General features: G+C 43.1%; 1 protein-coding gene across 1 annotated transcript in view; it reads left to right on the top strand.

Annotated features, from left to right (window-relative positions):
• LOC140496305 (CBY1-interacting BAR domain-containing protein 2-like) overlaps positions 1-21,264 on the top strand; it is a 61,965-nt gene extending 40,701 nt beyond the window's left edge. The window contains exons 8-10 of the mRNA XM_072595889.1: positions 9,834-9,932; positions 10,116-10,172; positions 18,324-21,264. Coding sequence (XP_072451990.1) covers positions 9,834-9,932; positions 10,116-10,172; positions 18,324-18,464 — 297 coding nt within the window. The 3' untranslated portion in view covers positions 18,465-21,264. The remainder of the gene's footprint in view (positions 1-9,833; positions 9,933-10,115; positions 10,173-18,323) is intronic.
• Positions 21,265-24,958: the final 3,694 nt, after the last annotated feature.

The raw sequence follows: 24,958 nt of genomic DNA, 5'->3' as shown, positions 1-24,958 counted from the left end.
CCGAGAGAGGATTTATGCATTGATGGAGGAGACCCGAGCAAGGTGGGAATCATAGAGTTATAGAGTCATGGAGATGTACAGCATGGAAACAGACCCTTCGGTCCAACCTGTCCACGCCGACCAGATATCCCAACCCAATCTAGTCCCACCTGCTAGCACCCGACCCATATCCCTCCAAACCCTTCCTATTCATATACCCATCCAAATGTTTTTTAAATGTTGCAATTGTACTAGCCTCCACCACATCCTCTGGCAGCTCATTCCATACACATACCACCCTCTGCGTGAACAAGTTGCCCCTTATCTTTCCCCTCTCACCCTAAATCTATGCCCTCTAATTCTGGACTCCCCCACCAGGGAAAAGACTTTGTCTATTTATCCTATCCATGCCCCTCATAATTTTGTAAACCTCTATAAGGTCATCCCTCAGCCTCCAACGCTCCAGGGAAAACAGCCCCAACCTGTTCTGCCTCTCCCTGTAGCTCAAATCCTCCAACTCTGGCAACATCCTTGTAAATCTTTTCTGAACCTTTTCAAGTTTCACAACCTCTTTCCAATAGGAAGGAGACCAGAATTGCACGCAATATTCCAACAGTGGCCTAACCCAATGTCCTGTACAGCCGCAACATGACCTCCCAATTCCTGTACTCAATACTCTGACTAATAAAAAAAACATACCAAATGCCTTCTTCACTATCCTATCTACCTGCAACTCTACTTTCAAGAAGCTACGAACTTGCACTCTAAGGTCTCTTTGTTCAGCAACACTCTCGAGGACCTTACCATTAAGTGTATAAGCCCTGCTAAGATTTGCTTTCCCAAAATGCAGCACCTCGCATTTATCTGAATTAAACTCCATCTGCCACTTCTCAGCCCATTGGCCCATCTGATCAAGATCCTGTTGTAACCTAAGGTAACCTTCTCCGCTGTCCACTACACCTCCAATTTTGGTGTCATCAGCAAACTTACTAACTATACCTCTTATGCTCACACCCAAATCATTTATATAAATGACAAAAAGTAGAGGACCCAGCACTGATCCTTGTGGCACTCCACTGGTCACAGGCCTCCAGTCTGAAAACCAACCCTCCACCCTCTGTCTTCTACCTTTGAGCCAGTTCTATATCCAAATGGTGAGTTCTCCCTGTATTCCATGAGATCTAACCTTGCTAACCAATCTCCAATGGGGAACCTTGACGAACGCCTTACTGCAGTCTATATAGATTACATCTACTGCTCTGCCCTCATCAATCCTTTGTTACTTCTTCAAAAAACTCAATCAAGTTTGTGAGACATGATTTCTGACGCACAAAGTCATGTTGATTATCCCTAATCAGTCCTTGCCTTTCCAAATACATGTACATGGATTCTCAGGATTCCCTCCAACAACTTGCCGACCACCGAGGTCTGGGTCACCGGTCTATAGTTCCCTGGCTTGTCCTTACTACCCTTCTTAAACAGTAGCACCACGTTTGCCAACCTCCAGCCTTCCGGCACCCCACCTGTGACTATCGATGATACAAATATCTCAGCAAGAGGCCCAGCTATCACTTCCCTAGCTTCTCACTGAGTTCTGGAGTACACCTGATCAGGTCCTGGGGATTTATCCACATTTATGCATTTCAAGACACCCAGCACTTCCTTCTCTGAAATATGGACATGTTGCAAGGTGTCACCATCTATTTCCCTACTTACGTGAAATACTGATGAAAAATACTCACTCTGCGGTACCACACAAAGGCCGCCTTGCTGATCTCCGAGGGGTCCTATTCTCTCCCTAGTTACCCTTTTGTCCTTAATGTATTTGTAAAACCCCTTTGGATTCTCCTTAATTCTATTTGCCAAAGCTATCTCATGTCCCCTTTTTGCCCTCCTGATTTCCCTCTTAAGTATACTTCTACTGCCTTTATACTCTTCTCAGGGTTCACTCAATCTATCCTGTCTATACCTTAGATATTAGATTAGATTAGATTACTTACAGTGTGGAAACAGGCCCTTCGGCCCAACAAGTCCACACCGCTCCCGCCGAAGCGCAACCCACCCATACCCCTACATTTACCCCTTACCTAACACTACGGGCAATTTAGCATGGCCAATTCACCTGACCTGCACATCTTTGGACTGTGGGAGGAAACCGGAGCACCCGGAGGAAACCCACGCAGACACGGGGAGAACGTGCAAACTCCACACAGTCAGTCGCCTGAGGCGGGAATTGAACCCGGGTCTCTGGCGCTGTGAGGCAGCAGTGCTAACCACTGTGCCACCGTGCCGCCCACTATGCATCCTTCTTTTTCTTTCGTCATCCAGCATTCCCTATACTTATTAGTCTTTTCTTTCACCCTGACAGGAATATAATTTCTCTGGATTCTCGTTATCTCATTTCTGAAGGCTTCCCATTTTCCAGCCGTCCCTTAACCTGCGAACATCTGCGCTCAATCAGCTTTTGAAAGTTCTTGCTTAATACCGTCAAAATTGGCCTTTCTCCAATTTAAAACTTCAACTTTGGATCTGGTCTATCCTTTTACATCATTATTTCAAATCTAATGGAATTATGGTCGCTGGCCCCCAAAGTGCTCCCCCACTGACACCTCAGTCACCAGCCCTGCCTTATTTCCCAAGAGTAGGTCAAGTTTTGCACCTTCTCTCATTGGTACATCCACATATTGAATCAGAAAATTGTCTTGTACACACTTAACAAATTCCTCTCCATCTAAACCCTTAACACTATGGCAGTCCCAGTGTATGTTTGGAAAGTTAAAATCCCCTACTATAACCACCCTATTATTCTTACAGATAGTTAAGATCTCCTTACAAGTTTTCTGAATTTCCCTCTGACTATTAGGGGGCTTTTTATAATACAGTCCCAATAAGGTGTTCATCCCTTTCTTATTTCTCAGTTCCACCCAAATAACTTTCCTGGATGTATTTCCAGGAATATCATCCCTCAGTACAAAGTTAAAAATCACACAACACCAGGTTATAGTCCAACAGGTTTAATTGGAAGCACACTAGCTTTCGGAGTGACGCTCTGAGAGCTAGTGTGCTTCCAATTAAACGTGTTGGACTATAACCTGGTGTTGTGTGATTTTAAACTTTGTACGCCCCAGTCCAACACCAGCATCTCCAAATCATAACTCCCTCAGTACATCTGTAATGCTATCCCTTATCAAAAATGTCACCCCCCCCTCCTCTCTTGCCTCCCTTTCTATCCTTCCTGTAGCATTTGTATCCTGGAACGTTAAACTGCCAGTTCTGCCTATCCCTGAGCCATGTTTCCGTAATTGCTATGATATCTCAGTCCCATGTTCCCAACCATGCCCTAAGTTCATCTGCCTTCCCTGTTAGGCCCGTTGCATTGAAATAAATACAGTTTAATTCATTAGTCCTACCTTGTCCTGGCCTGACCTGACTGTTTGACTCGCTTCTGTTCTCAACTGTGCCAGTCTCAGATCGATCTCTTTCCTCACTATCTCCCTGGGTCCCACCCCTCACCTGAGTAGTTTAAATCCTCCCAAGCAGCTCTCGCAAATCTCCCTACCAGTATATTAGTCCCCTTCCAATTTAGGTGCAATCTATCCTTCTTGTACAGGTCACTTCTACCCCAAAAGAGATTCCAATGGTTCAAAAATGTGAGTCCTTCTCCCATACACCAGCTCCTCAGTCATGCATTCATCTGCTCTATCCTCCTATTCCTGCCCTCACTAGCTCGTATCCCTGGGAGTAATCCAGATGTTACTACCCTTGGGAACCTCCTTTTTAAATTTCTGCCTAGCTCTCTGTAATCTCCCTTCAGAATCTCAACCTTTTCCCTTCCTATGTCATTGGTTCCAATGTGAACAATGACCTGTTGCTGGTCCGTCTCCCCCGTGAGAACATTCTGCTCACTCTCTGAGACATCCTTGATCCTGGCTCCAGGAAAGCAACACACCATTCTGATTTTTCGCTGCTGGCCACAGAAACATCTGTCTATACTTCGGACTAGAGAGTCCCCTAACACAATTGATCTCTTAGAACTCGACGTACCCCTCGTTGCATTAGAGCCAGTCTCAATACCAGAAAGTTGGCTGTTTGTGCTACATTCCCCTGAGAATCTATCACCCCCTACATTTTCCAAAACAGCATATTTGTTTGAAATGGGGATAGCCACAGAAGGCTCCTGCACTAGCTGCCTACCTCTCTTACCTTTCCTGGAGCTAACCCATCTATCTGACTGTATCTGAGACTTCCCCCCTTCCTATAACTGCCATCCATCACATACTGTTGCTCGATCTCAGTCATGCTGCAAAAGTATGATCTGGACCTCCAGACTCTCGGGCAGTGTGTCGGTGGGGCGGAGCAATGGACTTCGGCTTCCGAGACCATGGCCAAATGTTCCGCAAGCCAGGTCCAGGCCCTGGACCGTCGAGTATGGGCCTTGGAGGAGCAGGTCAAGATCTTAAAAATCGAGGATAAGGGGGAAAGTCTCCTTTTAGTTATGTTTTATGTTGTTACTTCGTAGTAGTAGTTTTTAGCAGTTTTGATTTAGTAGTTTTAAACGTTGTATTTTTAAATCTATGTGAATTGTTTACGGTCTTTACTCAGTTATCTATGAGTGGGGTTCTTCCTCCTGGGGGGAGCTCGGACTCTCTTGGATGATCATGGCTAGGCACGGTGGCACAGTGGTTAGCACTACTGCCTCACAGCGCTAGAGACCTGGGTTCAATTCCCGCCTCAGGTGACTCTCTGCGTGGAGTTTGCACATTCTCCCCGTGTCTGCGTGGGTTTCCTCCAGGTGCTCCGGTTTCATCCCACAGTCCAAAGATGTGTAGGCTAGGTGGATTGGCCACGCTAAATTGCCCGTAGTGGTAGGTGAAGGGGTAAATGTAGGGGAATGGGTCTGGGTGGGTTGAGCTTTGGTGGGTCGGTGTGGACTTATTGGGCCGAAGGGCCTGTTTCCACACTGTAAGTAATCTAATCTAGGCACTCGTTTAAGTGGTGCACCTGGAATGTTAAAGGGAGTCACCCACCAATTAAAAAGAAAAAGATACTGTTAAGTCTTAAAAAAAAGGTTGATGTAGCTCTATTACAGGACAAACATCTAACTGACAAGGAGCATTTGAAGCTGCAACAGGAAGGATTTGGCCAGGTGTTTTCTCATCTTTTAACTCGAAAAGTGTGGCCATTCTCATCAGGAAGAATCTTTCATTTCGAATGTTAAGCCAAATAAAGGATGAGTCCAGGCGGTTTATAATAATTAAAGCTCTAATACATGGTGAGGAGTACGGGATCCTGAATGTATATTGCCCTCTGGCACATCCTTTTATATTTGTAATGGATGCGCTCTCCAGATTGATGGTCCTTGGGGGGGGTGTCACACAATTATAGGGGGAGATTTCAACCGTATCATTGATCCTGATGTGGACAGGATGCCTAGGGGCTCTGCAGGTATATCTCTGCAATCTAGGTAGTTGGTGTATTTGAATAGGGAGTTGGGACTGGTAGATGTGTGGAGATGTCTTCACCCTGAGGGTAAAGATTTTTCCTTTTATTTTAACCCATATAAGTGCCATAGCAGAATTGAAATGTTTTTTGTCCCTTTGACCTTTTTGAACTCGGCACTGTCCTGCAAAATAGGGAATATAGGTGTTTCTGACCATGCGACAGTGTATATGGAGGTTAAGGCTGGTGGTGATGAGATGGACTCCCGGCACTGGCATATGGACCCTCTCCTGCTGAAAGATAGTAAGTTTATAGATTACTTTTCACAGGAATTTAAAGCTTTCTGGGATATTATCTTAGGTATGGCCAGCAACTCATTGGTGATGTGGGAGACTGCCAAGGCCTATGCACGGGGCTTGATTTTCTCATATTCTGCGACCCACAAATGACAGAGGGGAGAACAACAATGTCTGCTCAAGGCTCGCCTGAAAGCAGCTGAGTCAGCGTATGTTGACAGGCCGTCCATAACCAAATTACAGCGGATTACAGCCCTCAGGGCTACTTTGAATGCTGCACTTACTCAAAGAGCAAAGAGTAGAGAGTATTTGCGAAGTAGAGAGTATTTGAGCACGGTGATAAGCCGGGCAGGTATCTAGCACACCTTGCCAGAAAGAAGAAGGCTCCCCAGTCTATTACATCTATTAGAGAGAATGCTGGCACTTTGACCTGTGATCCTAAAAAGATCAATGCAGTATTTAGAAAATTCTATTTTGAGCTGTATCAGTTGGAGGACTGTGAGGATAAAATGCGGGAGATGGAGTCCTTTTTTAAGAACATGGACCTGTCAGGAGTCCTTTTTGAGTGCCCCTTTGACAACTCAGGAAATGCAGGGGGCAGTGAGGCTGCTCCAGAGTGGTAAAGAACCTGGGCCAGATGGATTCCAAATGAGTTCTATAAAGAGTTTATAGATTAACTGGCTGGACCGCTTCTGGGCATGTACAACTATTCATTCAGTCAGGGTAATCTCCTGTCCTCTTTGAGAGAAGCAAATATCTATCTCATTCTCAAGAAAGGGAAAACCCCAGAAGACTGTACTTCATATAGGCCTATATCCTTACTGAATGTAGACTTTAAAATCCTGTCAAAAATGCTGGCATTAAGACTGGAGAGGGTATTGCCATTTATCATAAAAGAGGACCAGACAGGGTTTGTTAAGGGTCGTCGGTCTACTAAATATGGTGCAAATATGCCAGCAAAGAGCAATACCGGACTTGATCATTTCCCTAGATGCAGAGAAAGCATTTGATTGGGTGGAATGACCATACCTTTTTTATATTAAGGAACGGTTTAGCCTTGGAGAGGTTTTTACTAAATGGGTCACAGTGTGACATAGTGACCAGAAAGCAGTGGTACTTACTAATGGTATGAAATCAGATAGTTTTGATGTTGGCAGAGGTTGCCACCAAGGGTGCCTTCTTTTGCAACTATTATTCACACCAGTGATCGAACCGCTGGCCTTTCAGACAGACCTCAGCATAACAGCTTCGGAGGTAGGATCAGGCAAGCATAAAATTACTCTTTATGTGGATAACGTCCTTCTTTTCTTAACTGATTCATTGACATCTGTGCCCCGCTTAATACAAGTGGTTAATTTATTTGGTGCGTTTTCTGGGTACAAAATTAATTTTATGAAATCAAAAGCCATGCCAGTGGAAGGGTCTTACCAGCGTATCCAACCTTGGGAATGGAACTCGTTTCCCCTTTCGGTGGTCACAGGGAGGTTTTCTGTCTCTAAGTATCTTTATCACCCCGGCTTTCAATCAGCTATATAAAGCTAACTATGTGCAGTTATTAGAGAAAATAAGGCAGGATCTTCGGTGCTGGGAAGATCTTCTGATATCCTGGTTGGGAAGAATAGTTCTGGTCAAGATGAATGCTCTCCCTCGTCTATTATACCCCATGAGAATGCTTCCTTTGGTATTGCCAAACAGGCACTGCGTTGGCTTTATGCTTGGCTCGGATCCTTTATTTGGCATCATAGACAGCCCCTTTTCAAATTAGAAAAATTGCAGCTCTCACAAGAAAGGGGGGGGGGGCTAGATTTCCCAGACTTTAGGAAGTACCAGCTGAGCTCTTTGCTATCATACGTGGCTGATTGGGCCTCTCGTGATCCACGATCAATTTGGTTGGACATCGAGGCTTCCCAGGCAAAATACCCCCCTCATCAACCTGTTGCTTATGGACAAGATGAGAACTGTCACAGATCTCATCACAGATTGTAAAAGCCCAATTGTCCTAAAAACAGTCAAAGCTTGGAGGATGATGCGACAGGGTGAGGATAATTTACAAAAAACCGCCCCCTTCACTCCTATAGTGGGAATGTTGGGATTTCAGCCAGGTTTGATAGACACTGGTTTTAAACTTTAGGAGTCCAGAGGAGTCTCCTGCTTGGGAGATTTATTTGATGGGGAGGGCATGATGTCCTTCGAACAGTTGCATCAGAAGTTCGAGTTACCCAGCAAGATCCTCTTCCGATATTTTCAAGTATGAGACTTTGTCACAAAAAAAGACCACATTGATGGTTAATCCTTATAAATCAGATATGGAGAGGAAAGCGCTTTGGTCAGTGGGTGCCCCCTCGGTCAGTACTCTCTATCACTTGCTCGGTAATAATGTGTGAAAGGACATGGAATGACTATATAAAACCTGGACTCAAGAATTAGGGGTGGAAATCTCCTCAGAGATGTCGGAGGACATCTGGGAAAATGCTAGGAAGATCTCTGTCAGTAATAGGATTCAAGCTATTCAATTGAAGATACTTGATAGGGCCCACATGGCACCTGAACGGCTTGCAAAGTTTAAGATAGGAGCATCCCCAATGTGCCCTAAGCACAAAATAGAAGTCACTATTCTCACTCATTGTTTGTGGACATACCACAAGATCTGCAGGTACTGGGACAGTGTAGCGAATGCCTTGGCAAAGATCTTGGCTGGATCCTTTTGGATTTTCCTAACTTTCCCTCTCTAGATGTACATGGGAAGAAACTGTTTACTATCCTCTATTTTTGTGCGAGGAAAACCATATTAGTGAGCTGGATATTGGAAAGTCCCCCAAGAAAAAAGAAGGAAGACATGGACCTAATTGAGGTGTACAAGATAATGAGAGGCATAGATAGAGTTGATAGCCAGAGACTATTTCCCAGGGCAGAAATTGTTAACACGAGGGGTCATAGTTTTAAGTTGTTTGGTGGAAAGTATAGAGGGGATGTCAGGTGCGGGTTCTTTATGCAGAGAGTTGAGAGAGCATGGAATGCATTGCCAGCAGCAGTTGTGGAAGCGAGGTCATTGGGGATATTTAAGAGACTGATGGACATGCATATGGTCACAGACATTTGAGTGTTCGTACATTAGGTTTACCGCACATGAGGATCAGTGGTCGGAACAACATCGTGGGCTGAAGGGCCTGTTCTGTGCTGTACTGTTCTATGTTCTGTGTTCTATGACTCTCGAACTGGCATAAGATAATTATGGAACATATTCCCCTGGCCTTCCTTACGAATATGGTGCACCAGAAAATGGAATTGTTTTATAGAACATGGTGGCCCTTATTGAGTTATATCGATGTCAATAAATTGCCCATATTATCTGGGGCATTTGTCTAGCCGTGAGGATGTCTGTCGGTTCGGGGGCCCCTGGGAGGAAGAATCCTGTATAAATACAGGTCTACTCACTATTGTTCCCACTGTTGGGGAGCTGTGATGAGAGTGCGTTGAGTGTTGTAACTTTATTGAATATAAATTAAGCTATCTTGTTACGACTTGGTCTACTTCGATTTTGAATGCTTATTTATCTCTTTTTTGTTAGTTATTTACCATACTGTAGTTTCTTCTTTATATATAGAGCTTTCTTTTTTTAATATATCCTCTTTTGTGTTTTGGTAGTTTGTAGAGTAGATTAGCAGCTTGTTTTCTTTATTTATATTGTTGTTGCTATTATATTGTAAAGTGGTTACACTATTTTGTACTAGTTTTGTAATTTTGTAAAAAATCTTAAAAACTTTTTTTTTCATATATTTTGAACTTAAATGGTGGGAACCAAACCAGTATTCTCAGAGCATTAATCTGAGCTTCTGGATTACGAATCCAATGATACTACCATTAACCCACTATTGCCCCATTTTCTCCAGTTACCCAAGAGGCTGTACTCACTGTGTGAGTTGCTTCAGATTTTTTTTTCCCCACCCCTTTTCCAAAGATACTTCAATCCTACAAGTAGATGAGAAGCTCAGTAGTCAGGATAAGAAGAAAGGGAGGCCATTCTGCTCTTTATCCTGCTCTACAATCTTCTACAACGTCCCTCTTAGCCCTTAGCTTTCATTTCATTTTAACCTGTTGCATTTGAATTTTGTTCCACAGGCATTTAAGTCAAAGGTGTCCATCAGTGAACTTGAGAATGATGCACGGCCATCTTCATCCGATAGCAACTCAACTTTAGAACAGTCCCCAGCCAGTCAGGTAACTATTTTTGCTTTTCCTTCCAAGTTAATCAACTGGAAATGGAATGTTATTGTTCAGGCACAGCAAGGAACCAATGAGACTCAGTCAAACATTCAAAGTTCACAGGCAAGAAAGCCTACCGCAGCCACAGTAGCAGAAACAACAGGACTAAACACATATTTCACTCTCTCTCTTCTGCAGCCAGGTAAACCCCTGAGAGAGGCGCGAAAAGACAGAAGAAAGTCCAGTGGCAGTAAGGTAAAGGTTACTCTAGAAAATTTCTCTCTTGTCTCCTCTGGCAATTAGAACCAACTCAAGAGATTACAAGAACCAATATCAATTCATAGATTATTAAATTAATTTAAAAAGTTATAGCCAGGCACTTGGATATGTTGACGTTAATCAGGCAGAGTCATCATGGTTATGTGAAAAGGGTGTTATGTTTTGCCAATCCATTAGAGTTCTTTGAGGAGGTAACATGCATGGCAGTTGGAAGGGGAACTGTGGATGCACTGTACTTAGATTTCCAGAACACATTTGATAAGTTATCTCATCAGATGTTATTGTGGAAAATAAAAGTTCGGGGTGTTGGAATTAGGTTAGAAAACTGGCTGGCTAATAGGGAGCAGAGAGTATGTGCAAGTGTGTCTTTTTGAGACTGGCAAGATGTAAATGATTGGCAGGCCACAGGAATCAGTGTTGGGACTTCAATTATATATCATTTCCATAAATTACTCAGATGGAGGGTCAGCAGTTTTGATTGCCAATATTGTAGACATCGAAATGATTGGTTGGAAATTAGGTTTTGAAGAGGACACAAGTGGGTTACAAAAACATATTTATAGGTTAAACTACTTTTCACCATTTATATAAATGATTTGGATGTGAGCATAAGTGATGTAGTTAGTAGGTTTGCAAATGACACTAAAATCGGAGATGCAGTGGACAGCAAAGAAAGTTACCTCAGATTACATCGGGATCTTGATCAGATTGGCCAATGGGCTGAGAAGTGGCAGATGGAGTTTAATTTAAATAACTGCAAGGTGCGACATTTTGGGAAAACAAATCTTAGCAGGACTTATACACTTTATGGTAAAGTCCTAAGAAGTGTTACTGAACAAAGAGACCTTGGAGTGCAGGTTCATAGCTCCTTGAAAGTAGAGTCGCAGGTAGAGAGGATAGTGAAGAAGGCATTTGGTATTCTTTCCTTTACTGGTCAGAGTATTGAGTACAGGAGTTGGGAGGTCATGTTGAGGCTGTACAGGACATTGGTTAGGCCACATTTGGAATACTGTGTGCAGTTCTGGTCTCCTTCCTATCGGAAAGATGTTGAGAAATTTGAAAAGGTTCAGAAAAGATTTACAAGGATGTTGCCAGGGTTGGAAGATTTGAGCTAGAGGGAGAGAAAATAGGTTGGGGTTGTTTTCTTGGAAGCTGAGGGGTGACCTTACAGAGGTTAATAAAATCATGAGGTGCATGGATAGGATAAATAGGCAAAGTCTTTTCCTTGGAGTGGGGGAGTCCAGAACTAGAGGGCATAGTTTTAGGGTGAGAGGGGAAAGATATAAAAGAGACCTAAGGGGCAACGTTTTCACGCAGAGGGTGGTACGTGTATGGAATAAGCTTCCAGAGGAAGCAGTGGAGGCTGGTACAATTGCAACATTTAAAAAGCATCTGGATGGGTATATGAATAGGAAAGGTTTGGAGGGATATGGGCTGGGTGCTGGCAGGTGGGACTATATTGGGTTGGGATATCTGGTCGGCATGGACGGGTTGGACTGAAGGGTCTGTTTCCATGCTATACATCTCTACGACTCTATGACTTATGAACGTATTCATGAACAGTATGACTCTGTGACTCGAAGTGAGTAGGAAAAGGTGTGGCAAGTGGAGTCAAGTTGCCCATTTTGGCCAGAAGAATTTACAAGAAGCAAATTAACTAAATGGTGAGAGAGTACAGAGCTCTGTCTGTCCTCGTATATGAATCACAAGAGGTTAGAATGCAGATACAGCAAGCAATTAGGAAAACTAACAGAATTTTATCACATCACAAGGGGAGTTGAATGCAACAGCAGGGAAGCTATGCTTCATTCTGGATTAGTGGTGCTGGAAGAGCACAGCAGTTCAGGCAGCATCCAAGGAGCAGTGAAATCGACGTTTCGGGCAAAAGCCCTTCATCAGGAATAAAGGCAGAGAGCTTGAAGCATGAGGGTGGGGGTGGAGGGTGGAGGAGGTGGGGGTGGGGAGAAAGTAGCATAGAGTACAATAGGTGAGTGGGGGATGGGATGAAGGTGATAGGTCAGGGAGGAGACGGTGGAGTGGATAGGTGGAAAAGGAGATAGGCAGGTAGGACAAGTCCGGACAAGTCATGGGGACAGTGCTGAGCTGGAAGTTTGGAACTAGGGTGAGGTGGGGGAAGGGGAAATGAGGAAACTGTTGAAGTCCACATTGATGCCCTGGGGTTGAAGTGTTCCGAGGCGGAAGATGAGGCGTTCTTCCTCCAGGCGTCGGGTGGTGAGGGAGCGGCGGTGAAAGAGGCCCAGCACCTCCATGTCCTCGGCTGAGTGGGAGGGGGAGTTGAAATGTTGGGCCATGGGGCGGTGTGGTTGATTGGTGCAGGTGTCCCGGAGATGTTCCCTAAAGCGCTCTGCTAGGAGGCGCCCAGTCTCCCCAATGTAGAGGAGACCGTATCGGGAGCAACGGATACAATAAATGATATTAGTGGATGTGCAGGTAAAACGTTGATGGATATGGAAGGCTCCTTCAGGGCCTTGGATTATGGTGAGGGATGAGGTGTGGGCGCAGGTTTTACAGTTCCTGCGGTGGCAGGGGAAGGTGCCAGAATGGGAGGGTGGGTTGTAGGGGGGCGTGGACATGACCAGGTAGTCACGGAGGGAACGGTCTTTGCGGAAGGCGGAAAGGGGTGGGGAGGGAAATATATCCCTGGTGGTGGGGTCTGTTTGGAGGTGACGGAAATATCGGCGGATGATTTGGTTTATACGAAGGTTTGTAGGGTGGAAGGTGAGCACCAGGGGCGTTCTGTCCTTGTTACGGTTGGAGGGGTGGGGTCTGAGGGCGGAGGTGCGGGATGTGGATGAGATGCATTGGAGGGCATCTTTAACCACGTGGGAAGGGAAATTGCGATCTCTAAAGAAGGAGGCCATCTGGTGTGTTCTGTGGTGGAACTGGTCCTCCTGGGAGCAGATACGGCGGAGGCAGAGGAATTGGGAATACGGGATGGCATTTTTGCAAGAGGTAGGGTGGGAAGAGGTGTAATCCAGGTAGCTGTGGTTTGTAAAAAATGTCAGTGTCAAGTCAGTTGTCATTAATGTGAGATGGAGAGGTCCAGGAAGGGGAGGGAGGTGTCAGAGATGATCCAGGTAAATTTAAGGTCAGGGTGGAATGTGTTGGTGAAGTTGATGAATTGCTCAACCTCCTCGCGGGAGCACGAGGTGGCGCCAATGCAGTCATCAATGTAGCGGAGGAAGAGGTGGGGAGTGGTGCCGGTGTAATTACGGAAGATCAACTGTTCTACGTAGCCAACAAAGAGACAGGGATAGCTGGGGCCCATACGTGTGCCCATGGCTACCCCTTTGGTCTGGAGGAAATGGGAGGATTCGAAGGAGAAATTGTTAAGGGTGAGGATCAGTTCGGCCAAATGAATGAGAGTGTCGGTGGAAGGGTACTGTTGGGGACGTCTGGAGAGGGAATAAACGGAGGGCTTGGAGGCCCTGGTCATGGTGGATGGAGGTGTAAAGGGATTGGATATCCATGGTGAAGATGAGGTGTTGGGGGCCGCTTCAGTTACACACGGTGATGTGCACTGAATTAGTCACCTTTTGTAAAGAATGTAAATAAGTTGGTGAATGTTCAGAAGAGGTTTACTAGATTAATAGAGCGAATGTGGGGTTTGTCTTATGAGGAAAAATTAGACAGATTAAGTTGCATCTGCTGGAAGTGTAAAAGGTGACTTGATTGAAATATATACAATCCTAAATAGTCTTTACAGGATAGATGTGGTGAGAATCTACCATTAGGGCTCTCTGTTCAAAAATCAAGTGTTGCCCATTTAAAACAGAGATGATGTGATTTGTTTTCTCACCGAGGGTCCTGGGTCTTTGAAACTCTTTCCTTGGATAGATGGTGGAAGCAGAACCCTTGAATATTTTTAAGGGAGAGGGAGAAGGATTCATGTTAAGCAGAGGTTGAAAAATTATCAGGGGTAGGCTTGAATGTAGATGTCGGGTTACCATCAGATCTAAGATGATATTAAACTGCTTGAGGCCTGCTCCCAGTGGCCTACTCTTGCTCCTGAATTGCATGTTCATGTGTTTCTAGATTCATCAGAGAATTAAAAAGCACAGGAGGATTTTTGCTTGAGTCTGCATTAGTTCACAACTTTTCTTCACTAACTTTCTAAAATTAAAACTCCTCCTCAAAGGAGCTCTTAATTACCTTTAAGAGTCAGATGTATCAAAACATGTTGAATATTTAAAGCCAAATGAGTGATTCTCTGCCGTAAGTGGCAGAGAGCTGAGAGATCTGCATTTCCTTAGGCCAAACAGGTATCCTCAGAAGTTTTTGAACAAACCGCACATCATTCGCTTTCATGGGTATTCAGATTTGTTTTATTTGAATGCAGCTTGGAGAGTCAAAGGTCAGTTTGGGTAATGGCTCAGATCTTGTGATACTGATGGTGGCAAAACTGTCAACACTTTCTGTCATAAATCTTCTTGTGGAATCGGCATGTGCACAATTAGATATGGGAATCAAAGACATTGCTGTCAGCGAATCTGTGTTCGCCCAGGAGGCACATTATTCAAAGTCACCACCCTCCACACCCACCACACCCCCACCGTATTCCCCCAAACCCCCACATCATGACCCACTCTTGGCACCACCACCCAAACTGCAATCAAGTAGAAACCACTGAGCCATTGAATATTGATCACTGTTGGTATCCCTGTAAAAATTATTGAAAATGTCATACCTTGCTGAAGTTGTGGATTTCTGATTGGATTGTATGCTCACAGTTACTGGTGAACATCCCACTGATCTTGGAAAAAAGTTATATATTTGTACGTTTTCAAATTTTTTCATTATGATTTTTTTAAAAATCACATCTCTAAAATGTTTTAAATTATTTTTAGAAGTATAATGTATTATTCTAGCATGTGTGGCTTTATGAAGGTATAAGTGAAACTGAAAAAGTCATTGTACTTCAATTCCTGGTTTACTATCTTTGAGCTTACTTCAATGTGATTGTCTGCTGAATCTGTTTGATGATATCACCTATCCAGTGATTCCCTCATCATGGCATTTGATTCAAGCTGGCATCAGGGAAGGTGAAATCAATGCCATTAGAGATTGCTAGGTCATTGTGGGTAGTTTTTTACTAGCATGGGCTTTTTCTTTGCTACCTTCCAAAACAGTAGAACCTGACCAATATAAAATCTAGTCAGCAACATTTACAATCTGCTTGAGAAACACCTTCTTGGATACTGATCTCTTTGGATGTAATTCTAATACTTCAGCTTTATAGAATCAGTTGCAAATCTTTAGCTTTTGAATGCAATGTTCATATAATAATCATTTAAGTGAAAACATTCATATTGCGTCTGTCAATAAGTGGGCAAATGTACAGGTGGTTCATGATTTACAAAACTCTGAGTTACAAACACTCTTACTTACAAATGGGATACTGTAAATGGCTGTAGGAGCAAATTATTGCAGATGCTGGAATCTGAGAGAGAGCAGGCTAATGTTCTGAGCCTGAGCCTAGATGACTCTTTATCAGAACTGAAGTGAAGTGTCGAGGGGGCAGCATTTCTGCTATAGTTATTGGAGGTTGGGGGAAGGGGCTGTAGAGTGCTGGGGGAGATAAACTATTGATAGTTCAGATTAAGTGATCAGAATGTGAGAATGACAGAACAATGGTGTGTCTAACTGCCTCACTCGCACAACTCTTTTCTCAGTACATTGATAACTGCTTTGGTGCTGCTCCATGCTCCTGCCAGGACCTTGAAAAATTAATTAATTTTGTCTCCAATTCCCACCCCACTATAACTTTCACACAGTCCATTTCCGACACTTCCCTTTCTTGCCTTGACCTCTTTGTCTCTATTTTGGGGAATAACTGTCCATTGCCATCCACTACAAACTCACTGTCTCCCATCAGGTGGTTGAAGGAGCAGCGCTCCAAAAGCTAGTGCTTCCAATTAAACCTGTTGGACTATAACCTGGTGTTGTGTGATTTTTAACTTTGTACATTCCAGTCTAACACCGGCATCTCCAAATCATTAATGACTCCCATAGCTACCTTCACTACAGTTTGTCACACCCCACATCCTGCAAGGATTTCATCCCATTCTCCCAGTTCCTTTGTTACATCGTATCTGTTCAGATGAAGCTACCTTCCAAAACAGCGCTGCTAACATGGCTTCCTTCGATAACTGTGGTTTCCTGTCCACTGTGGCTGACAGAACCCTCAACTGCATCCGACCTATCACCCATGCTTCCACCCGTTCTCTTTCCCATCACTCATAGCAGTGTGATCCAGTCCCCCTTGTCCTCACTTTTCATCCTAACAGCCTCAGCATTCAAAGGACCATTCCCTACCATTTCAGACAACTCCAGCAGAATGCCACCACCAAACACATCTCCCCCTCACTCACTCTGTCTGCATTCCACAGGGATCTTTCCCTATGGGATATCCTAGTCCATTCCTCGACCACTAACACCACCTCCCTTCCCATGTAACCACAGAAGGTGTAACACCGCCCCTTCACCTCCTCCCTGCTCACCATCCAAGGGCCTAAACAGCCTTTCCAGGTGAAGCAGCCTTTCACCTGTATCTCCTCCAATCTTGTGGATTGTATTCGCTGCACCCAGTGCGGCCTACTCTACATTGGAGAAACCAAACACAGATGGGGTGTTTGCAGAACACCTCCGGTCTGTGCACAAGCATGACCCTGACCTTCCCTTGGCCAGTCATTTTAACACAGCATCCTGCTCACAAGCCCACACGTCTGTCCTCGGCATGCTGCAGTGTTCCAGTGAATCACAGCACAAACTGGAGGAACAGCATCTCACCTTCAGACTAAGCACTTTACAGCCTTCTGGACTGAATATTGAGTTCAACACCTTCAGAGTGTGAATCATCTCCCATTCCTTCCCTTTCTTTTAGCTACACTTGTTATATTCTCTGTCACCATGTCCTCTCTCCCCTCCCACAACGCCAGTGGGACTGTCAATCCTTTCCAATCTGGCAGTTAGACACACCATTGTTCTGCCATTCTCATGTTCCAATCACTTAATCTGAACTACCAACATCTTTTCTCCCCAAGCACCTTACAGCCCACCAGCCTTGCAACTCCCCCCTCCCCACCCAACTGTAGCATAAATGCTGACTCCTCCACACTTCATCACTGATGAAGAGTCATCTAGACTTGAAACATTACCTTGCTCCCTCTCCATGGATGCTGCCTGACCCGCTGTGAACTCTAGCATTTGTTTTTCTCAGTACTGCATAAGGTTGTATTCATTTTAATTTTAACGATCCGATATATGAACATTGGCTAATACATATGAACGGCTGTTTTATATTTTACTGTATTGTGTTTTGGCTTGCATACAAATTGACAGGAGTTGCGAGGTCATGTTGCAGCTGTACAGGACATTGGTACGGCCACTGTTAGAGTATTGCATGCAATTCTTGTTTCCTTCCTATCAGAAAGATGTTGTGAAACGTGAAAGGGTTCAGAAAAGATTTACAAGGATGTTGCCAGGATTGGAGGATTTGAGCTACAGGGAGAGGCTGTATAGGCTGGGGCTGTTTTCCCTGGAGCATCAGAGACTGAGGGTTGACCTTATAGAGGTTTATAAAATCATGAGGGACATGGATAGGATAAATAGACAAAGTCTTCTTCCTGGGGTGAGGGAGTCCAGAACTAGAGGGCAGAGGTTTAGGGTGAGAGGGGAAAGATATAAAAGAGACCTAAGGGGCAACATTTTCATGCAGAGGGTGGTACATGGATGGAATGAGCTGCCAAAGGAAGTAGTGGAGGCTGGTACAATTGCAACTTTTAAAAGGCACCTGGATGGTATGTGAATAGGAAGGGTTTGGAGGGATATGAGCCGGGTGCTGGCAGGTGGGACTAGATTGGGTTGGGATATCAGGACAGCATGGACAAGTTGGACCGAAGGGTCTGTTTCTGTGCTGTACATCTCTATAACTGTATGACTCTGTGACTTAAGAATGTATTCATGAACTGTATCCATTCATAACCTGGGGACTGGCTGTAATCTGACTGCTTTTCTGCTTAAATGATAAAACTCTAATCTTGTGTTTTGTTATGGAGTTGCTCTCTCTGATTCACTGCTGGATCTAAATGCCTTGTATCATTGCAGCGGCAGACAAAAACGAGGGTTCTTCATGCCCATTTTCAGGAAGATGAGTCAGAGGAAGAGGAAGAAGAAGAGGAAGAGGTTGAAGAGTTACAGGATGTCAGTGATGATGAGTACAATCCATATGCGAAAATTAGAAAATGAGTCATCTATTACTGGTGGAAAGCAAAGTTCACCTAATAATATTATTTTCCAACTAATTGCTTCAGGAAGCAAAATTATTAAAATAGTATCTGGGCCAACCCAACCATTTACAAGACTAATTGATAGGCACCTGTAGCTATGATGTCTGAGAAGTGTCCAACACCCAACCATTGACTGGAGTCTCTAAAATGGATAGACAGCAGAGCACCAAACTCTTCAGTGTTACAATCAAATGTGGTTCTTGACATTCGGATTTCAAATTGGTTTAAAGAACTAGTTCTCGGTGACCTTGGATGGAAGGAAAATAAATGTGATCAAAGAGGTAAATAGCCAACTGACATTTCCCTAGCTACCATCAGTTTTGAGGAAGGGGGGGTGACTCAACCTGAACTGATGATTCGGATTTCTCTTGACAGATGCTGCCAGATCTGCTGAGCTTTTCCAATAATCTCTATTTTTGTTTCTGATTTTCAGCAGCCGCAGTTCTTTTGATTTTTAAATAGCCAACTTTCTGCTGTTGAATCTATATCTAATGAGAGAAACATAGGAATTATTATGGGAACAGAAAGAGAGAAATGTATATGTGTCTAGGTCAAAACAGAGATTTAGAAAAATCTTCCTAATTTTCCTCCTTTTATGCTCCCTTTAGAATTCCTTAAACATTTTAGCAACTTTATTGCCTGCATTGTGTCCTCAATGTTTGCACATAGTTCTCTCTGTTGCAGCATTCCTTTTGCATTCAGTGGTTAGCACTGCTGCCTCACAGTGCCAGGAACCCATGTTCAATTCCTGCCTTGGGAGACTGTCAGTGTAGAGTTTCCACATTCTCCCCATGTCTGTGTGTGTTTCCTCCCACAATCCAAAGATGTGCAGGTTAGGTGAATTGGCCTTGCTAAATTGCCCGTAGTGTTCTGGACTGTGCAAGTAAGATGCATTAGTCAGGGGTAAATATAGGGTAGGGGAATGAATCTGTGTGGGTTACTTTTCGGTGGGTTGGTGTGGACATGTTGGGCAGAAGGGACTGTTTCCACATTGTAGGGATTCTAATTCTTTCTTTTATATTACTTCTCCTCATTTTTCTAACCAAGATGGATCAATTCATATTTCTCTGATTAAATTCCATGTCATTTCATCCATTCCACCAGCTTGTCTATGTCCTGATAAAATATATCACCGTACACTTCCAACTTTTGTGATATCTGAAGAATTTTTGAAATTGTGCACACACAAGTCTGGGTCATTAACATAAATTAAGTAAAGCAGCGGTCCCAAACTGACCTTAGGGAAATCAAACAGTACACCATCCTCCAACCCCTTTATTTCTTAGCACTCAGCCAACTTTATACCCATGCTAACTCCACCCTCCCAACTCCCTTTTATTGTATGAGTGTCAATTTTGCTGAAAAGTTGTCATGTAGTACTTTATCAAAAACATTTCACACGTTTTTGCACATTATATAACCAAATTACCCTCATCAATCATTTTTGATTCATTATCAAAAAGACTCAAAGCACAATTTCCCTTTAATCAAAGGCTTTCCTGATGTCATTCACTTCATTTTGTCCTGAATTCTGTTTCCGAAAGCATCCCGCCCCTGCATCTTTAAACTGACTGCAAGAAAATGCATTCTTCCTGCTTCTGCTCTGTTGACCCCTGGAAGAATGTTGGATATTTTAATGATATTTGAAATGGAAGAGCCATGTGTAGTGACAGATGTGCTCCTTTGCCAAGTCTGGTTAGAGTGGCCACCACTGCTGATCACTGGACATGTTTGGGTGGAGTTGCTGGCTTCATCCTTTCTTCCTGCACAGAGATCCCTATTCTGACTTTACACTTCTGTTAAGAAGAAGGTTTCTTGAAGCACGTATCAGCTTGCTCAGCAAGAAGAATGCTTTGAAATGAGTCCATTATTGTCATGAAAAGCTGGAAAATGTTTCCATCTATTTCTGCAGGATCTTTGCGCAAGACATCATTAACATTGAGAAATGACATTGATGCCTGCAATAACCATTTCTTCAGAGATCCTGGCAATTTCTCTGTCAAATGTTGATGGGAGGTTTGGGAGAACTTTGCAGATGTTCAACATCTTTGTGTTCATTTTTAAAAAAAACTTTGTTTGACAAAGGCCTACTAGAGGAGCCATGTGTCATTTTTGCTGAGTTAAACGCACTGTCGTGATACTTCAACACTTTCATCATCATGTCGCTTACTTGTGGAAAAATAATGCTTTTGGATCCCCGTCATAGCTTACTGTGATAGAAGAATTAAGCACACTACGGAGGTTCATTGGGGAATTCGGCAGTTTGTAGATGTGGGCTTTCCTTCATTTGCTTCTGAGATATGGGCATCACGAGCTGAGCCAATGTTTATTGCTACCTCCCTAGATGCCCTTGAGAAGGTTATGGTGAAGCTGCCTTTTGAGCTGCAGTCCACTGGGTGTAGGTAGACGCACAATGCTGTTAGGAAGGTAATTCTAAGATTCTGACCCAGCAACACTGAAGGAACAGTGATATTGGCCAAACTCAGGATGGTGAGAGACTTGGAGGGTATCTTGCCAGTATTCCCATGTGTCTGTTACCCTTGTCCTTCTAGATGGTAGAAGTTGGGGGTTGGGAAGATGCTGTTGAATGAGTTCACAGAATTCCTACAGTGTGGAAATAGACTATTTGGCCCAACAAGTCCACGCCGACCCTCCAATAAGTAACCCACCCAGACCCATTCCCCTACCCTATACATATCCGTAACTAATGCAACTAACCTACACATCCTTAATACTATGGGCAATCTAGTGTGGCCAATTCATCCAAACCGTACATCTTTGGATTCTGGGAGGAAACTGGAGCACCAGACACGGGGCAAATGTGCAAACTCCACACAGACAGTTGCCCAAGGCTGGAATCGAATTCAGGTTCCTGGCACTGTGAGGCAGCAGTGCTAACCACTGAGCTATCATGCCGCCCAAAAGTTGCTGCAGTATTAACTTTGTGTCTGTTTTCATTAAAAGAGGAAGCATAAATGAAAAAGTCTTTCTCTTGATATCATAATTAAAGATACTTGTTTAAAATACAGCAAAACAAAGTATTAAAAATATTTGCTGTGGCATGGTCTAAAGTTGGGAAATAGTCTGGGAGGCAAGTTGCTCATTTGAGGCTAATAAACTATGGTCATTGTGGGGCAATTGTTCAACTGGGTCCATCAGAAGTCCATTAGAGGCTTTGTTACTTTTTACTGAACACTGTCTTTGCAAATTGGCAGCATTTGAATCCATAGTTGTTGCTCCTGGGGAGAGGCCAAGATGTGAAGATCACAAATCACCAGGAATTGACTGACTTTCTGTTCTTTCCTCAGTAATTGGGATTTGATTTAGCTGTTTCACGAATGTAGCATTTGACGAAATTGGGTGCAAACCTGACACAGACTTCACAATTGTGACATTTCATGTTGAGAGTAGACTTCCGTTCTTTGTATAATTGTTGAGTTTTACAGTCAGCACTGCAATCACTCCAGCTAAAGGGAACAGTGCCTCGCAGTGCAGATGTTCGTGTTAAAGGGGGCACTGAACAACAACATAGTCCTTTACAACAAAGGGGACAGCTTACTGAGTGCATGATAGAGACCAAAGACATCCCTGTGAAAAGAGACATTGAGCCTTAGACAACAGCATAGTCTGTTCAAGTTAAAACAAATATACATATGTAATCATACAGCAAATCCCTGATGAAAGGGAAGCATTGGAGTTTTGTTTAGCAGCATTGTCTGTTTATATTGATGGAAATGTTTCTCAGTACACAGGAGCACTTTTTCATTACTGAACTTTAAATATCCAGGTATGTCCAGACCAGCCTTCTCAGATCCTAATAGGAGCTGCAATATGACCCTGAACTCTGGGCTAGTTGAAACTGGTCACCACCCCAGTGATCTCTCTTCTGTCCTCTTGAAACAGCACTGGCACACAATTAGAAAAATGAACATACAAAAGGTTGTAAAGCAAAAGGGATTTCAGTATGTATTAATTGCGATATAAAAAAAACGTTTTAACTTGTGTAGAGTTTGATGTGATTAGTCGGTGTGATCACAGATCAACTTCAGGAGCTCAGGAGAAGTAGAACAAATGACCCAAATTGGATCAGAATGAGTTAATTCCACAGAGAACCGTTTGACAGCCACTTTCTCATTGTACTCAAAAATAGAACCATGAAATCATTTGAAAACTATTTAATGAGATATGTGTGATTTGCTCAAACATAATCAGTGACATTGGTAAAATTAATAACAGGCATTATTGTTTGTAGTTTGCTTTCATGTAAAGAAAACAATTCCTATTCCTGTTTTATATTTTGTTTTTGTATGGTGTATGAACATCAATTTGCAGCTTATTCATAACCATCAATCACAATGTCTGAATAAAACGGCAACGATCTGTGTCTTTCTGTGATAAGTGGGATTATTCTGCTGACTACCATTGAGATAGATAATTTATAATTGTACAGACTCCATTCTGACTCTGCTCCTGTTGAACTACACCATGACAGAAAGCATTCTTAGAACAGAACAATTTGCATTTAATGAGCATCAGGAAGCTCCAAAACCTTTTACAAATGAGTGAAATACTTTTGAAGTGTAATCACTGTTAAGAAACATTCAACAGTCATGGTAGGCAGAACAAGATTACACAAACATCATTCTATTAATGACCATCTAATCTATTTTCCAGGATTGATGTTTGTTTCCACTACTGAAGGATAAATACTCATATTGCAGGGCACACGGACAACTCTGCTCTTATATTGAAATCACACCATGGAGTCCTTTATATCAAATCAGGCAGCAACTCAATATAGTGCTCCATCTAAAAGGCACCACCTACAGCCTCAGTACTGACAAAGCAGCATTATCCTTTTGTAGTCAAATCCCTGGTGGGGCTTGAACCCTCAATCTTCTGATACCAAGGCCAACACTGTTACCCGCTGAGACACAGCTGATACCTGACTTCCAGCAGGAATTGTTCTACCTCAGATATCTGAAGCAACATGTTCAGATGTGTTATGACAGATCTCTGAGTAGGTGATGTTCTAGATCAGACCAAACCCCCTCAAAAAACATGAAGGAGATTGCCTAGACCCTACCTTTTATTTAAAGGTGACTATACGATGCTGCATTAGATTGGACAAACTACTAAGCTTTAAGCAAAAAATACTCTATATCACAGTTAACATACAAACAAAAAATAATGGCATACCTTTAACTCTATCAAAATGCTTAACAAAATAATACATATTTTAACTACTACTGTAGTTAAAACTGTTCGATTATAGCAGCCATCCATAAACATGCTCTGGGCAAAGGCAAAACAGATTTCTCTCACTTGTGAGCTCTGCCAGTCCTGGAGATGGAATACCAACAGAATAAATCTAGCAGCAGAGAGAGAGAGCTCAGACTTTTTGCAGCAACAGAGAGAGAGAGAGCTGTATCTAGCAGCTTCAACTCCAAATCCCTCCCCCCCACCCCCAAAACTTTAACAACTGAAAGCAAAACCTAAAACCCTGGGGCTGTGTTCTAGACTCTATAGACTCTTGCTTCTTTTGTCTAACTTCTTAAAAAAAAAAAATGATTTACTCTGCTTTCCATGGAGAAAACACCTCCACATCAGATTTACATCTTCAAGAGAAACAGGACAGGACAAATCTCTCTTAAAGGCACATCTTATCACATTGGAGCTTGAACCCAGGCTTTCTGAGCCCCAGGGCAACAAGAGACCTTTGTTCTACCTTAGATGCTGAGCAGAAATATCCAGGAGAATCTCTTGAGGCACACGGAAAACTGCATTCCCACCAGCATCAGGGAAGTTCATGACATGAGCAGCTTCTGCCATCGAAGTACAGCAGATTTAAAATACAAAACCACCTTCAAGTATACCTGAACACATTTCTTCCTCTTAGTTTAACATGGACTAAAACACAAGTGCAGAAACAACACAGCAACACTGGGACACCACTCATGATAGCTTAGAAAAAGGTCTTTACTGGACAATAAATACAAAATTGTAAAATACACAAATATACACAAGTTATAAAACTTCTCAAAATATATCGCACAACAAATACTCTAGCTCATATTTAATTGTTGATTAAAGTAGTGGGCACACGCAATAATAGATACAACTGAAAGCTCCTAATGACAGAGTATTTAGCAACCTTGTCTGGTAATAGAATAAAATTACTGTAGGTTCAAGGCAGAATTTCATCAGACAACTGTTATTTTGTTTGCATTAAATTGTTCAAAATATCTTTAGAGGGAAAAAAGTAACAATTTCCAGAACAAGAAAGGTTGTGTTTTTTTAATTCTTTCATGGGATATGGGCAAGACTTACATTTGTTGCTCTAACTGAAACATAGTTCAGTGGCTGTCAAGAGTCAAATACATAGCGGTAGATATGTCACATGTTGGCCAGACCAGGCAAGGCCAGCAGGTTTCTGTCCTTGAAGGACATTGA

The sequence above is a fragment of the Chiloscyllium punctatum genome, chromosome 26, assembly GCF_047496795.1.
Source record: "Chiloscyllium punctatum isolate Juve2018m chromosome 26, sChiPun1.3, whole genome shotgun sequence".
NCBI classification, from domain to species: domain Eukaryota; kingdom Metazoa; phylum Chordata; class Chondrichthyes; order Orectolobiformes; family Hemiscylliidae; genus Chiloscyllium; species Chiloscyllium punctatum.
This window is presented reverse-complemented; position numbering and strand designations above follow the sequence as displayed.